Source organism: Glycine soja, chromosome 3 (genome assembly GCF_004193775.1).
Source record: "Glycine soja cultivar W05 chromosome 3, ASM419377v2, whole genome shotgun sequence".
Lineage (NCBI taxonomy): Eukaryota > Viridiplantae > Streptophyta > Magnoliopsida > Fabales > Fabaceae > Glycine > Glycine soja.
The window spans coordinates 43,035,835-43,050,402 of NC_041004.1; the positions used below are offsets into that span (position 1 = coordinate 43,035,835).

The window sequence follows — 14,568 nt, forward strand, 5'->3', positions numbered from 1 at the left end:
AATAAAAATAAATTATTTGAAATACTTATAATTATAAAATTGGTTATGATTTCATACCTACTTTTATAACTTGTTATATAAAGCTAGTTATAGTTACAGGTATTTTTTTTAAACTAATTTTTTTTAGCATCCCTACTTCAACCCCAAGACTACTGAAGTTGGACATGGTGGGTGCTGAGCTATGGATGTGGGATTATTTTAGTCAGGAGCCTATGACAGATACAAGAGGATCGAGGAAGGCTCGAAGAAATATGCAAATGAGAGAAGACGGAAAATCATTGATTTCATTCTCACGATACCATAAACTTGTCCATTGAACTAACGGGGTTTTAACATAAGGGCTACTTGATACTTCAAAATAGAAATCACTTAAACCTTCCATATAACGTTTTGTTGATGTAGGATTCTCTGGAATGATGTGTTCCAGAGATCACTATACTATATAATTCAGTAGGTATGGTTAATCATTTGAATATGAGAATGGTCTTTAAGTCAACAAGGAATTTAAGGAGATAGAGAACAATCTTCTCTAGTTCAAATTTACGACTATGATTCATTATGTTCCTATGATTCAAAAGTGAACTACAACTCATTTCTGTGCCCAAAATTATTAGTTTTCTCTTTTGGACTTCATTGTTGAGTAACAAAGCAAGAAAAAACCACATCTACATCAAATAATAAAATACTAATAAGCAGATAGTAATAAACAAACGGTAAAGGAAGAAAAAAAAACAAGAATCAGAGTGCAAAACTAAAGTAACAAGTCTGAGGTGTCCGTAAAAACTAAAAGCTATCTGCCATTTAAGAGTAGAATCTGTTTAGAACTTACATTTCAGATGCCAAACGTATGCACTGACTTGAAAAGGAAACTACATAGCCATTTACAGAATAACCTTCCCAAGAAAGATTACAGGTAAATATAAAACAAGGCAAGTGCCAAACAGAACTGCGCAAATAAAAGCTCAGCTCACTCATTGCTCGCACCAAAAGCTTAAACGAGCCTCCATATGTTATAATTAAATTCAGTTCAAAATCAGAAGAACATCAATGGTTAAAGTAGTAAAATAAGTTAGCATAGACGCATTTTCTTCAATTTACAGCTTGGTTATGGTAGAAGCCTCAGTTATTGCAAGAGCTAAGGTCTCTGGTTCAGCCATTGATGTTTCACCTCCTAACAATTGGGTGTAATGAAACTCAATTTGTAGTAGTCTATGGTAAAGGGATGCTGAAGAAATGAGGCCTTTCTTGGCATCTGCTTCCAATTCTCTGATAGGGATTGCAGCTAGGAAGCTTTTAATGTACTCTTTGCATGCTTCCTTCCCTCTGCATATAACTTCTTCTGTCTCACTCCTCAACTGTTCTTCCTCCCCTGCAACAGAATCCACCTCCTTGCTATTTACTTGTTGGGTTTGACTATTATTAGGATCTAATATTTCTGCTACAGTTTGCTGGTCATTGGATGTCTTGTTATCTGATGAATGAGCAACATTTGGCATTTTGTACATCATTGTGTTGCTGTCAAATTTCAAGATATATGCCTGGTTGCACCCTTCATAAAGTCTCTCTCCCAAAGTGTCAATGATGTAATAACAATCATATTCAACTTTGAGGATGAAAAAATGATCATTCCAACTAACAACATAAATGTGAGGTTCACCATTGCTAGGGCACTCTTGTCCAGCACGACTAATCTCATCCCAAATATTATCAAAAGACATGGCACCATACAGAAAGTCAAATCTGCCTTCATCCATCCCTTCAGGATGAAAAAAACCAATAAAGGACTTCCCAGGAGCCACAGTAAGCGGACGTATTTTTGCTTGAATGACTGTTTCCAGGTCAAAATGCTTGTCAGGGAACCGCTCTCTATAGGCATCATTTTCACATAGGTTCCTCCATTCTGAGGAGCCTTCTCTAATTAGACTATCAAACTGCGACTTTATGGGCATAAGATCACGATTATTTTGAAACCAGTCAGCAATCACAGCAACAAGAGCTGTACATGCACTCTCACCTGCTGCACGTTCACTGCGCTGATCAATTGAAGCAAAGAAGACCTGTGTTTGAAGCTTCATATGACCATCACGACTCATGACTTCTTTCTGCTCCCAACTCCCTACAGCAAAACTGCCATCCCCAAATTCAGAGATTGACGATCGATGTGCAGACAAGTCATCCTCAGTCTTGTACCACTGGCAAAAAATATAAAGCCATTAACATGAATAAAATAAACTAAGTGTGCAACAAAAGTTTCAAAAGTATTCAGGAGTTATGTCTAAGTTAATAGCTTTGTATCATACTTTCATAGAACAATGGAGAGATTTACGCACACTAGATTTAGTTTACAATCATTACCATACAAATGAGGGCTAGGCTAAAACCGCCCCCGGAAAAAATCAACTGTGAAGGTTTGCAAACAAGGCATGGACTGATACTCAAATGAGAAGGAAACAAGTTTCAAGAAAGAATTCTTACAGTCAAAGAAAGGGATTCATCGGAGCTAAGTTGACGGCGATCAAAATCTATGTCATCACCACCTTCTTCTGCATATGACTTCTTTAGCAACGGCTCTCCCTTATAAGCTTTAGGAGATCTGAAACTCAACTTCCTCTTCTTCCATGGAAGTATGCTGCGCTTAGAACTTTGTAAATAAGGGTCAGAAGAAGAAGTTGTAGAATCCTCCATCAGTGAACACCCAACATCAGACTTTCGATGGCTGTAATAAACCCAGTCTTCATCATTACAATTTACTCTCATATTGGAATGAAAAAATCCCCCAGCATTTGCAGAGGCCAGTGTTCCATAACTGAATGACTTCCTAATGCTGGAATCCTCCTTCCCCTCATCTGTTTCACCTTCCTCAGAATCATCAATTGACTCAGAATCCAAAGGATAATTGTATTCACCATCCTCACTTCTAGAGCACCTACCTTCACTTCCTTCTTCCTCACGACATCCCTTTTTTGATTTCTTGGAAGATACAAACTCCGTCAAAATCATTACTTTCCTAATACCAGCTTTAATAGCAGAAAGCTCATCTTTTTCTACCAAGGCTGTTTCTCCCGACTTGGCGGAGGGCGATGGCCCAGGCACTATAGATCTCTGAATTGGCTCCACGCTTTCTTGAGCTACGCTTACCTCCGTCAAGCTTATTGATATCTGCATACATTCAAAATCTATTATAACAAATACAAAGACTGGAAATTGGACCAGCCTATATACAGTGATGCCTATATGGCATGAGAAAAAAGAAATCAGGAAAGAGACTCACACAGAGTAAAGGAGAAAGCTCCCCAGAACCTCCAGTTAGTGTGAGTGGAATGTTTAAATCAAAATCATTTTGATCAGTTGAAGATGCAAATTCAGCAATATTCAATAATGCGGTTCCAATTGCAGGAACCTTGTTTTTCGGCCTCTGATTCAATCCCTGCAATATAGAATGAATCCAAATTCTGTTCAGTGAAAAAAAAATGACACAATGCCATGCCTATTAACCCATGGAACTGGAAAGAAAAAAAAAACATTTCAAATTGGTCCTTAATTAACCTATGACAAACTAAAATAAAATACAAAAATCATACGGACAAAAAAGTCCACCACTGCACAAAAGTTTCCACTGTGGAAGGAAAAATCCAAAAAAAAAAATCTCCTATTAGTGGGTCAGAAAACAATAAGTCAACACCATTATTGGTAACGCGGAACACAAATGAACGCTCACCTATTCAATATTATGACATTCATTTAAATGGGCAGATAAAAGATAAGACAGAACAATACTCCCACACAAAGAAACGTGCAAACCTAAATATTACAAAGAAAAAGAAATAGATGAAAGACAAGGACGGTGACAACCCAAAAGAACCCGATCATCCAAAATTTCAATACCCCATTAAAAAAATAACCTAGAACAATAATCCTTCTATTTTAATCAAATAATAATCCCCCAATTTTCAAGGAGGAACAACATTTCACCAATTCAAATAGTCTTTTTATAAAAAAATAAAAAAATATGGGTTCTTTTATTTGACAATCCAATTTTTAAATTCTTGAAACAAATTCCGCTGTAAGGGGGAAAAAGGTTAAGAGAGAGAGGGAGAGACTGACATTAAAGAGAGTGAAAGCGATCTCCCAAGGGTGAAAAACATTGTCTTTGTAACCGTTCAAATTGCACAACGTCGGAAACTCCTCGTCCCAGTGAACCACGGCGGCGCCACCGCCGTCGACGTCAAATTCCGCCTCTTTAGTAAAGTTTCTCGCGACGGAGCTCCGTCGCAGAGAGCCAAGGGTCAACTTAGGACCCTTCCAGCGAATCTCAAGAACCAATTTGGAACCTTCACGTGCAGCGTTCCGCAGCAGATCGCAGCCCTGGAGCCTCCGCACGAGCAGCCTCACTTGGAACTTCTTCGAGAGGAGAGGCGGCCATGGCCGCCACCTCATCATCTTCACCACCATTACTCGTTTTCTCAGAGTCTGTTGTAAAAAAAATGGTGTTTGGTGGAAACAAAAAAGGTCAAGGTTGTTGTCGTGGTTGTTGATATATTTAAGGATAAAGAGAAAGGAGGGTTCACCGGAATCTCGGAGTTCGGATCTTGGAACTACGAAGAATGCGAGAGAGGTGACTTGGTCGATCAAAGCATGCGCTGCGGCATGGAGAGAGAAAGAGAATATGCCGTTAGTTAGAGACTTGTTATAAGAAGAGAGAGACAGAGAAAGCGTGGGTGGCTCTAACAAGTTAACTTGGGTTACAAACCGTGTGCTTTGGGGTTAAGAGTTAGGGGTTTGTTGGTTTGGTTGTTACTCGTTACTACTTTGAACGGATTAAGGTTAAATCAGTAACCACGTCATATGATATGATAAGCAGTGGTTGACTCAACTCTATCTTGTTTTTTTTTTTTCACTTGTAAGTTGTTACAAGATTAATATAGATTATCCTTTCTCCGTGATATGCAAGACATTACATTTACATTTTTTTTTTATATTTTTATCTAACTAGTAGCATATCCGTTCTATCGATCTGCGGGAGGATCTTGAAATCCTAAAATGAATTTAATTCTATACTATATTAAACTTTTTTCATTATTCAAAATGTCCAATATTTTAATTGATTTTTGTACCCTTCGATTCTTGATGGACAGAATGACTTGGGTTATGTTTGAATTTTGGTTCAAAATGCACTGTACATAAATTTAATGTTTCACAAATTCAATTTCTTAAAAAGAAGGGTCTGAGTTTTTTTTTTTTTAAATATCATTTTACTCCAATTATCTGTAGCATCAATAAAAATACATATACTTAGTATTTTTTTATCTTATGTTTAATCTCTTCTTTTTTATGCAATCGAGTTTAACAACTTGTGTATTCTCTCAGTCGATGATAGACAGATTCAAATCAATGTCTTTTGTCTCATCCATCAACTTATTACCCACTTGAATAATAATATTCCGAAATTTCAGGTATATTATGCCTAATCATATTTCAATGATATTCTAATTATATCATATCTTATACTATTAGAACATAATAAAGGAAACACAATATATTATCATAAGAAAAAGAGCTTATATAAGGCACGGAGGGACTAATAGACAGACATAATATACTTTATGCTCTGGCTAGACAACTTTAAACCCTAGGAAAATCATTATAAAGAAATTATGAAAAAAATAATTAGTCATGCTTTTGTTTTTATTCACATTTTGCAAACCGAGTTTGATAACATCGAACTTGTAAAGAGTTGTTTATTTATTTAGTCCATTGACTTAATGAATATTAACACTGGCACATAGGAAATAAAGACTTTTTGAATTATAAACCTTAGCTTTGGAAGCCTCTTTTGAAATGACAGGAATCAATGAAAACAAAAGGAAAAGAAAACAAAATAGGATGAAATGGAAGTTCTTGTTTAATATTCACAAGTACATGAACAAGGGTTCAAATGAATAAGCAAGTGAGGGGCACAAGTGTATATGATTGAAAAGCGTTGACCAAACCAAAGTTATTAAGTTTTATTTTAACTGGTGGTCTTATATGCACAACACATATAATATATTGGAAATATTAACAAATTGTCCGTACATACTATTTTACATTTAAATAAAATTGAAATTTAAAATCAAAGTATATAAATATTATTATTATTATTAAACTGTGATACATTATATACTTAAAAAATTAGATATCGCAATAAAAAAATATCTTATCACAAAATTTAAATGTGAGACTTTACCTAACAATTTAAAATCACCTAAACTCAGATCATCAGACTAATTTTAAATAAAATAAACAATAATAATAATAATTGATGATAAAAAATTTAATAGTTAATATTATGTATACATTTCTCTTGATATAAGATTATTTTCGATTATTGACAATTTATTCTAAAAAATTAGAATTTAATTTAGAAATGAAGATAAAAAGTTAAAGGATAAACTGAAAGATAGAAAAAGGGAGAGAAAATACGCTCTTGTTGAAGAAAAAAATAGCTTCTAAAATCACTGTAAATTATTTTAATTTCTATATACAAATGATAAAGGATTTAAAGTAGTAAATGTCTTTTAGAAATGGAAAAAGTAAAGGCTCCCTCATTTTTTTCCCATCCAAAATTCAACTCTCAAAATAAAGAATCATAACTAGTCAAAACAAATACGTTTTTGTTTTATTCAAATTGAACTGTGAGGGAGATTATAATAATCTCGCGCACACTACTAAAACAAGCACGCACTTATTAAAATACTAGTATATGAAAATATCTTGTCATATTTTTTAATATCTAAGATTATTTTTTGTTAACAATTTATATAATTACATTATTATTTTTCTAATTGTGTTGTATTATGTGTATTAGAAAAATATTTATCGTATCAATCTGTACCAAAAAATATTTATTGTACCAAAGAACAAATATTTATTCCCTTAAAAAACATTTATTTCTAACAAGCATAAAAGTTTAATAAGTTCTAACTTGAGGAAAATGTTAAAATATAAGAAATATATTAACATATTTCAAAATGTACATCTTAGAGTATATTCTAATTGCACAAAAAAAAATATTCTAAGATTAATTTCTTTATTTTTTATTTATTTTTAAAACTAACAATAACCGAAATCACTCGATTTGGAGTTAATATATTCTAAGGGGTTCGAATTTGGGTCATTTCGACAAATTCATAGTGTTGTCGAGCTACACTCATTAGATATTTTTTCTTTATTTCTCATGATTAATTGTCATATATTTTTTTATATTGTCATAATTTATTTTCTTCCTTTACAAAAAAAATAATTATTTCCTTGATTAGTTAGGATTATGATTAAGAGATAACTTCCGGTACCTTTATTCATAGTAATCATAATTCAATGATAAAAAAAATAGTAATCATAGTTATAGTCAATTAAGGAAACAAATCATGATAAAATATCTTGTGTTTGTGGATTTCACTGGTTCGAGTTTAGGATAAAATTGAATATAATTAACTGTATTTAATTGGATTGATTTACTAATGTTTCGGAGAGAAAAAAAATCAGTCAATATGAACCCAATCAATCCGATTAAGTATTTTTTTTAAAATACTAAAGCCAACGTCGTATAAAATGTTGGCCACAATTTGAATTTGAGTGGTACCATGAACTTGCATTAATGTTTCCATACGTATTTATCAGCTACTTCATAACTCGGCATTTGAAATTATAAAAATCATAAATGCAGCAATATTTGTTGGATATCTTTTTTTTTTCTGGTGGAGATGAAGGAAATGCATTTGACTATGCAGCGTAGGCCCACTAGTGGGCCCTGACTATGAGTTGTTTTTGTTTCTATGGTTGTGTTAGAAATTGGGATATTATTACATGGATTTTATAATATATATATATATATATATATATATATATATATATATATATATATATGTATAATTTTGTACAATTACAATATATTTATACTAGCATATAAACTAATTTTAGGAGAGTTTAATGATAAGAAAATAATTTTAGGAGAGTTACGAATTTGAATCCATACGTTCTACTTTGATGAAAATCATAAACAACCAAATGATGAAAAACTCCTGTTTATCTGGTCCTTAGAGTTTTTCTTCTAATTTTAAAAAATGATAATTTTATCTTTAAAAAATGATAATTTTATTGCTTCTAGATAAGATTAGTGACCCTTCATTTGTATATCCGCTATCAAGTGAGAGTTTAACTCATCATATAGGCTTGTTCACATATTATAAGTTTTAAACAAATATCCATCAACATAATTTAAATAACAGAACATTAATTTCATAATCAATATTATTTGAAAATCTAAAATTAAATAAGATTAATCCACACATATTTAATGATCTCTCGTTTAAGTTGTGTTTGGACTGAAGGAGAAAAATAATATTAGAGAGAATTTTTGTACATTTTTTTTAGAACCCACAATTTTACACTCAACTTTAATTTCAAAAAAAATATTAGATGGCGCTTCATGAGTTTTTATATTATGTAAAGTACTCTAAGGTGCAGGGGTGGACCTAGCCAAAAAAATCAGGGTAACTTACATAATTTTATAACATTAACTATTTATTTATAAGAAAAAATAAAAAATATATTAAAATTAATATCGATGAATGTTTCGTACAGCTTAATATTTTTTTAGGCTAAAAGACAATTTTTATTCCCTATTTTTTTAAATATGTGATTTTAATTCTCTTTTTTTTAATTGAGACATTTCATCTTCTACTTTTAAAAATTTTACGATTTTAATTTCTTATTTTTTAATTGAAACATTTCATCATTCATTTTTAAAAATTATGCAATTTTAGTCCTGACCAATTTTAAATATGTATTATGTTAACGTTAAATAACATGTGTCTATTTATTACTACATGACAAATGTTATTTTAAATTATTTAATTGCTAATAAACTTAATTTATTAAAAAAAATTAATAAAGTACACAGTCAAGTTTAAAACTAGAAAAGGAGACTAAGATTATAAATTTATATGAAAATATCTCAATTAAAAAATAAGAAAATTAAACTTACAAAATTTTTAGAAGTGAGAGACAAAATGTCTCAATTAAAAATAGAGAGAAACTAAAATTGTAGATTTTAAAAAGTAGGGGTGAAAACTGCATTTTAGCCTTCTTTTTATTATATCAAGTTATTGAAATGAAATATTTATTAATTTTGTTTAAAATTAATCTTTTGTCAAAAATTTAACTGTACACCTTTATTGTGTCTCTCTTTTCAATCACATTTTGATTTTATCCATAAAACTTGAATTAAAGATTTTACTTGAATTCACTACTACTTGAACCAACAACTTATTAATGTACAACTTAAATAATTTGTTTTTCTATAATCAAAATCTTAAAATAAAAATAATTAATTTAATATTAAAATATTATATATATATCAGGTGGGCCAAAGCCCCCACATATAAGTTAATCTACCCTCTTAAGGTGTCATTGTATTTTTATTTTATTTTTATCATCTTTATTTTTATTATCTAAATCAAACACACCCATAGATAATATTAATTAGTGTATGAGAGAGAGAAAATACTCCGTATATTATAACAAAAAGTATTCATACTCAATTTAATCTCTCGTTCAATTAAAGAAAAAAAAACAAGCAAAGAGGTTGAAGTGTTGAATTATAACTTTGTCTTCAAAATATAATTGCAATTAATTCCTTTTAGGTTCTGTTTGTATATTTATAAAGAGTTTGTCAAGGAAGAAATTACTATTTAAAATGTAACACAAATTATAGAACATGAAACAGTGGCATCGTGATGCTTATGGTGAATACTCAATGTGTAGTTTAATTCGGTTTCAAATCAGGGTCGTTTATTCTGAAGCCTTACGACAACAAGACAAAGGCGTATACGGAGTGATTCACACGCACGCCCGCATTATTGGAAATTGGAATGCGTCGACTAAGAGAGGAACATATTCTTTACACGAATAAAACTGCTAGCTACTACGTCATGTATTGTGAAATCATCAATGTGCATGTGCTAATTAACTTGCTTGCTCATCTTCGAATGTACAATGTGTTTACAAGTCAAGCCAAATATCACATATGGTAATGATAAATCAACAAAGTTTGGTATATAGAAGTCGAAAGGATACACTAAATTGGGAAATATGATCATAATCAAATTGAAGTAAAAAATATTTTGAACTTCATGTCTAGTTAATTTCAAATAAATAGTACACCACAGACATTAGTAAGTTTGAATGGAATGTGCTCGCCCTTAATATATTTGGTTCAAAATTTACTAATGAGAAAAAAAAAAAAAAACTTGGCCGATCGAAAAGGGATATTCAATGAGGGTGTCCAGTCAATTTTTTAAGCAAAGATTAGTTAACACTAAAACATAGTAATTAACTGTACACTTTCATTTTCTATTTAAATTCTATCCATCTCTCTCTTATTTTATTTTTGTTATTAAAAACATAGTGTCTCTCTTTTCCTTGATTAATTCAAATTAAAGCTTAATAAAAACCAGTCAAATAAATTAAAATGAGAAGATGATCAATTGAGTTAACCAGTTATGAGACTGTTATTATTGCATTCAACATAGAGGCGCAATTATTCACCATCAAATCATGCAAGCAATCGAACAGAGCTGCCTACGAGCAAAGCAGTGTTAGTAATTTGAAACTTTGAAATAAGAAGTGCACCAAATTGGATAATATATAATATATGAGTAGTGGTAACAACATTTTTGTGGCTCTCTTCACTCTTCTTTTCTTCTTTAACTTCTTCACTTAATTAATTAATTTTCTATGCTTTGTTACTTGCAATTCAATCGTCGCTCACACTTCACAGGATCTAAACTCCCCGTAATGAATTCTGAGAAATAAAAATAAAAAAGAAGTCAGAAAGCATGAAATGCAGCCGTAATGGTTGTTATTTAGTCGAAAAGAACATATGAGGGGACCTCTCACCATTTTCTTTGTATTCCTTTGCTATAAAAGTATTATTATATATATAGGTAATCAACCAATTCAACTTCCATCAGTGTCGGAATAATTAAGAAGGATGTTATAGTTAGCTCGCTTTTCTCCATGTCATAAATGCAAAAAGGAGGTCATTTTTTCAAAATCTTCTAGAAAATAAGATACTAATATGTGGTTAGTCAGAGTCAAATTAAGTGTTTGAATTTTTAAGTAAAATCTTATATTAAAGCTTTATATAGATAAAAAAATGATTAAATATCACGAAAATAATCTTTCTTTTAAAATAAATTAAGATTATTCATTAATGAAGTCAATAAATATTTTTTATATATATTCATGCTTTTTTCTTTTAATAATATGTTGTTTAGAGGAGTAGGATTTTATAGGAATTTTCCGTGGCAGATCGAGAGGGAGGGAGGGATTAGTTGACAATATGTGTGAACGCATTTTATTTTTTGTTGATTAGAGTGGAATATTTGAGCTGGGGGCACCAATTGAAAGGAGAGTGGAGATGACTGAGGTTCACAAGCGTATTCAACATTCGTGGGGGAAATTTCATGATTGGCTGTGCCTCTGTGGAATTATTTTATTAAAGAGATGGGTAAGCCATGGATTAGTTAAAGTGCATGTCTAATTTGTCATTATAATCAAATATCCCTCAAAGTCAAAGGTGTTATATTATATCATATGAGACCATCTTTGACACTTTTTTCGCTGTGATAAAAAAAAGTGAGATTTTATTAAAAAAAATTTACATTTTTTAAGAACCACCAACAGGTGTATAAGTTAAAAAATATATATTATTTATGAATTTAATTATAATTGAGCGATAAAGTAACTATTTGTTACTATTTCTTTAAAATTAGAATTAGTACGAAATATTTATCAGTTTTGTTTTTTTATCGATTATCTTTTTTTCTATTCATATTTTTTCATCTATAAAATTTAAACATGAAATCTTATTTAAAAATATTAAATCAAATATCACTCAGAACCAATAATATTTGTTACTCTCTCATTTAATATATTATTTTATGCATAATTTTTTGACTCATAAGATTGATACAATAGTATAAAGTTTCTTTATGGACACATGTTGGAGAATATTTACTTAACAAAAGAATTTATATTCAATTTTCTTGTATTAGCAATAATCACATACTATAAATAAAATTAGTCTTTAACATAAGTTTGGGATAACCAAACACTACAAACAAGTAAAAAAAATTGTAAAAGTTATATCTAAAATGATTTTTAATTGTTTAATCACTAAAAGTATTTACACTAAAAGTTAAGTCCATTGGCTATTTTAATTTAAAAACACAATAAATACAACTCATTTAACGATTTTTACTTTTTTTTACCTTTCTCTTCACTTTTGTTTTATAAGAACATATCTCTTTACTTTAATATATTTTTTAATAGATTTTTTTTCTTATTTGTTCTCTTAACTGCCCATTAGTTAGTTTTGTTGACAACAGCTCCTTTTAATTTTTTGGTTCCCCTTCGCTTTTATGAGTATTTAAAAGTCAATTGATCACATCTTTGACAACTCAACGTGTGTTGTTCTCCTATGGGCATGTTTAATAAAATTAGTTGAAAAATTAATTTATTAAATTATAAATATTTAATAAAATTAGTTGTTGAAATAATTAAAAAGTATAAAATGATTGAAATAAAATAAAATAATGGTTTATTTAAAAATGATAAGCATAAAATTTGATAAATATATTAAGGATAAAATAAAAGAAAATATAAAAAATTTAAAACTATTATTTTAAGAATATTATTTCAAATAACGTTCTAAAAGTTATTAGAAATTATTGAGAAATTACTAAAAAAATGTTTATTTCAAATAAATTTTTTAGTTAAAAAAATTAAAAAAATAATTAAAATATATTACTGAACTTAAATATAATAAATCCCAAGAAGAACAATAATGCTTTCTTGTTCATTATGGATTGAGCAATCCATGATGCATGTTGTATTACAGATTGTAAATCCTATAATGCAGTTGGAGTTGGAGTGTACCAAATCAAATAATTAGGTGGGTTGAATAATTACTCTCTCACTATGAGTCTGACCCAAAAGAAAACAGGGCAGTAATGGACTTGTTAAACAATAAAGAATTTGTTGGGCCAGGACTAAACTTAATTCGGCAACGGTTTAGTAGCAACTTTTATTTTTTTTATTCTTATTCCTCAAAAGATTGGGCCATGGACTTATGGAGACAAAAAAAAATTTGGACTAATTTAAAGATGGAAAATATTAATTAAAACATTTCTAAACAATTTATTTTAAAAAATATCAAACTTGCAGTAAAATTTTCTAGTGGGCAAACTTTAATTAATTTAATTTCAGAGTATGATGCAACGACAAAAGGGAGGGGTTTAAATTTACTAGTATTTCCATTTTATTGTTGCTCAATAAATGGGATAATCTATTTCAAAATATTAGGGAGTGTTTGGTTTGATTGTTTTCTATTTTCATTTTTATTGAAAATAGAAAATGGTGATGAAAATGTGTTTGGTTGAATTTCTGAAAACATTTTCAATGAAAATGAAAACAAAAAACAACCAGAAAATGAAAACAATAAATTCTCGTTTTCAGTGTTTTTAGTTGAGAACAAAAATTTCATTTCGGTAAAATGAAATTGCGGTGATAATGAATGTAATTTTAAACAAATCTAAAAATACAAAAAGACAAGAAGTCAATATATCATAAATTTTTAATATTTTTATTTTATGAAAACAGAAAACAATAAGTCAATCCAAATATATTTTCAGAATTCTAATCTTTTAAAAATGAAAATAATTTTCAGAAAATAAAAATAAGAAATGGAAACAAAAAATGAAAATGTAAACCAAACACACTCTAAGAGTATAATTTTTCTTCACGCCAAAGTTGATCCATGTCTGCATAAGCAGCATATACTATTGCAACAGATCGAGTTTGACCAATCAGAAAAATAAAAGTTACTTAAAAAATATTGGTCCACAGCTAAAATGGATCCTACCATTGAAAGGTGAAGGGAAGAGGGGCCTTGCATTGCTTTTTTTGCTAAAACAAGTGCAAAAGAAAAGAGGGTCCGCTGGAACCATCCAGATACCGATACTTTATCACAACTCCCCAAACCTTGAAACTTTTAGTAAAATCCTAACGATTCATAAAATGAAATTACATTAATTAATGTTTTCCCACTAGAAAATTTTACTGCAAGTTTGATACATTAATTTTTTAAATAAAATTGTTTAGTAATTAATATTTTCCATTTTTTAATCAGTCCAAAAAAATCCATCTCTAAAAAAAATTTAAATTTAATTATTTATCCTAACTAAGTTACCTTTAAATAATTAAAAAATCACTAATAAAATTAAGATTTCATTAATTTATATTTCACTATTTTTAATAAAGAAGGTTTTTATTAATTGAAAGATTGTGTAATACTTGCATATTTTTTTTAAAAAAATTTAAATACATTGATAATGTAAAAAAACATTACTATTTATTCACAAATTATTATTATATATGATTATTGATTTGATAATAAAATTTAATTTAAATACACTTACAATTTATTATATATATATATATATATATATATATATTACAGGATAA

At 29.5% G+C, this 14,568-nt stretch overlaps 1 protein-coding gene across 2 annotated transcripts; it reads right to left on the bottom strand.

Annotated features, from left to right (window-relative positions):
- Positions 1-771: 771 nt before the first annotated feature.
- Positions 772-4,763, bottom strand: LOC114407279. Of its 2 annotated transcripts, XM_028370322.1 has the most exons (5): positions 4,569-4,763; positions 4,105-4,470; positions 3,272-3,427; positions 2,476-3,159; positions 772-2,192 (listed from the first exon to the last, which is right to left on the bottom strand). In XM_028370322.1, exons 2-5 carry the CDS (start codon positions 4,450-4,452, stop codon positions 1,095-1,097), a joined length of 2,286 nt encoding a protein of 761 aa, XP_028226123.1. In that variant the 5' UTR covers positions 4,453-4,470; positions 4,569-4,763; the 3' UTR covers positions 772-1,094. The 2 variants fall into 2 exon arrangements, with proteins under 2 accessions (XP_028226123.1, XP_028226122.1); XM_028370321.1 differs by having other exon boundaries at positions 4,105-4,763.
- Positions 4,764-14,568: the final 9,805 nt, after the last annotated feature.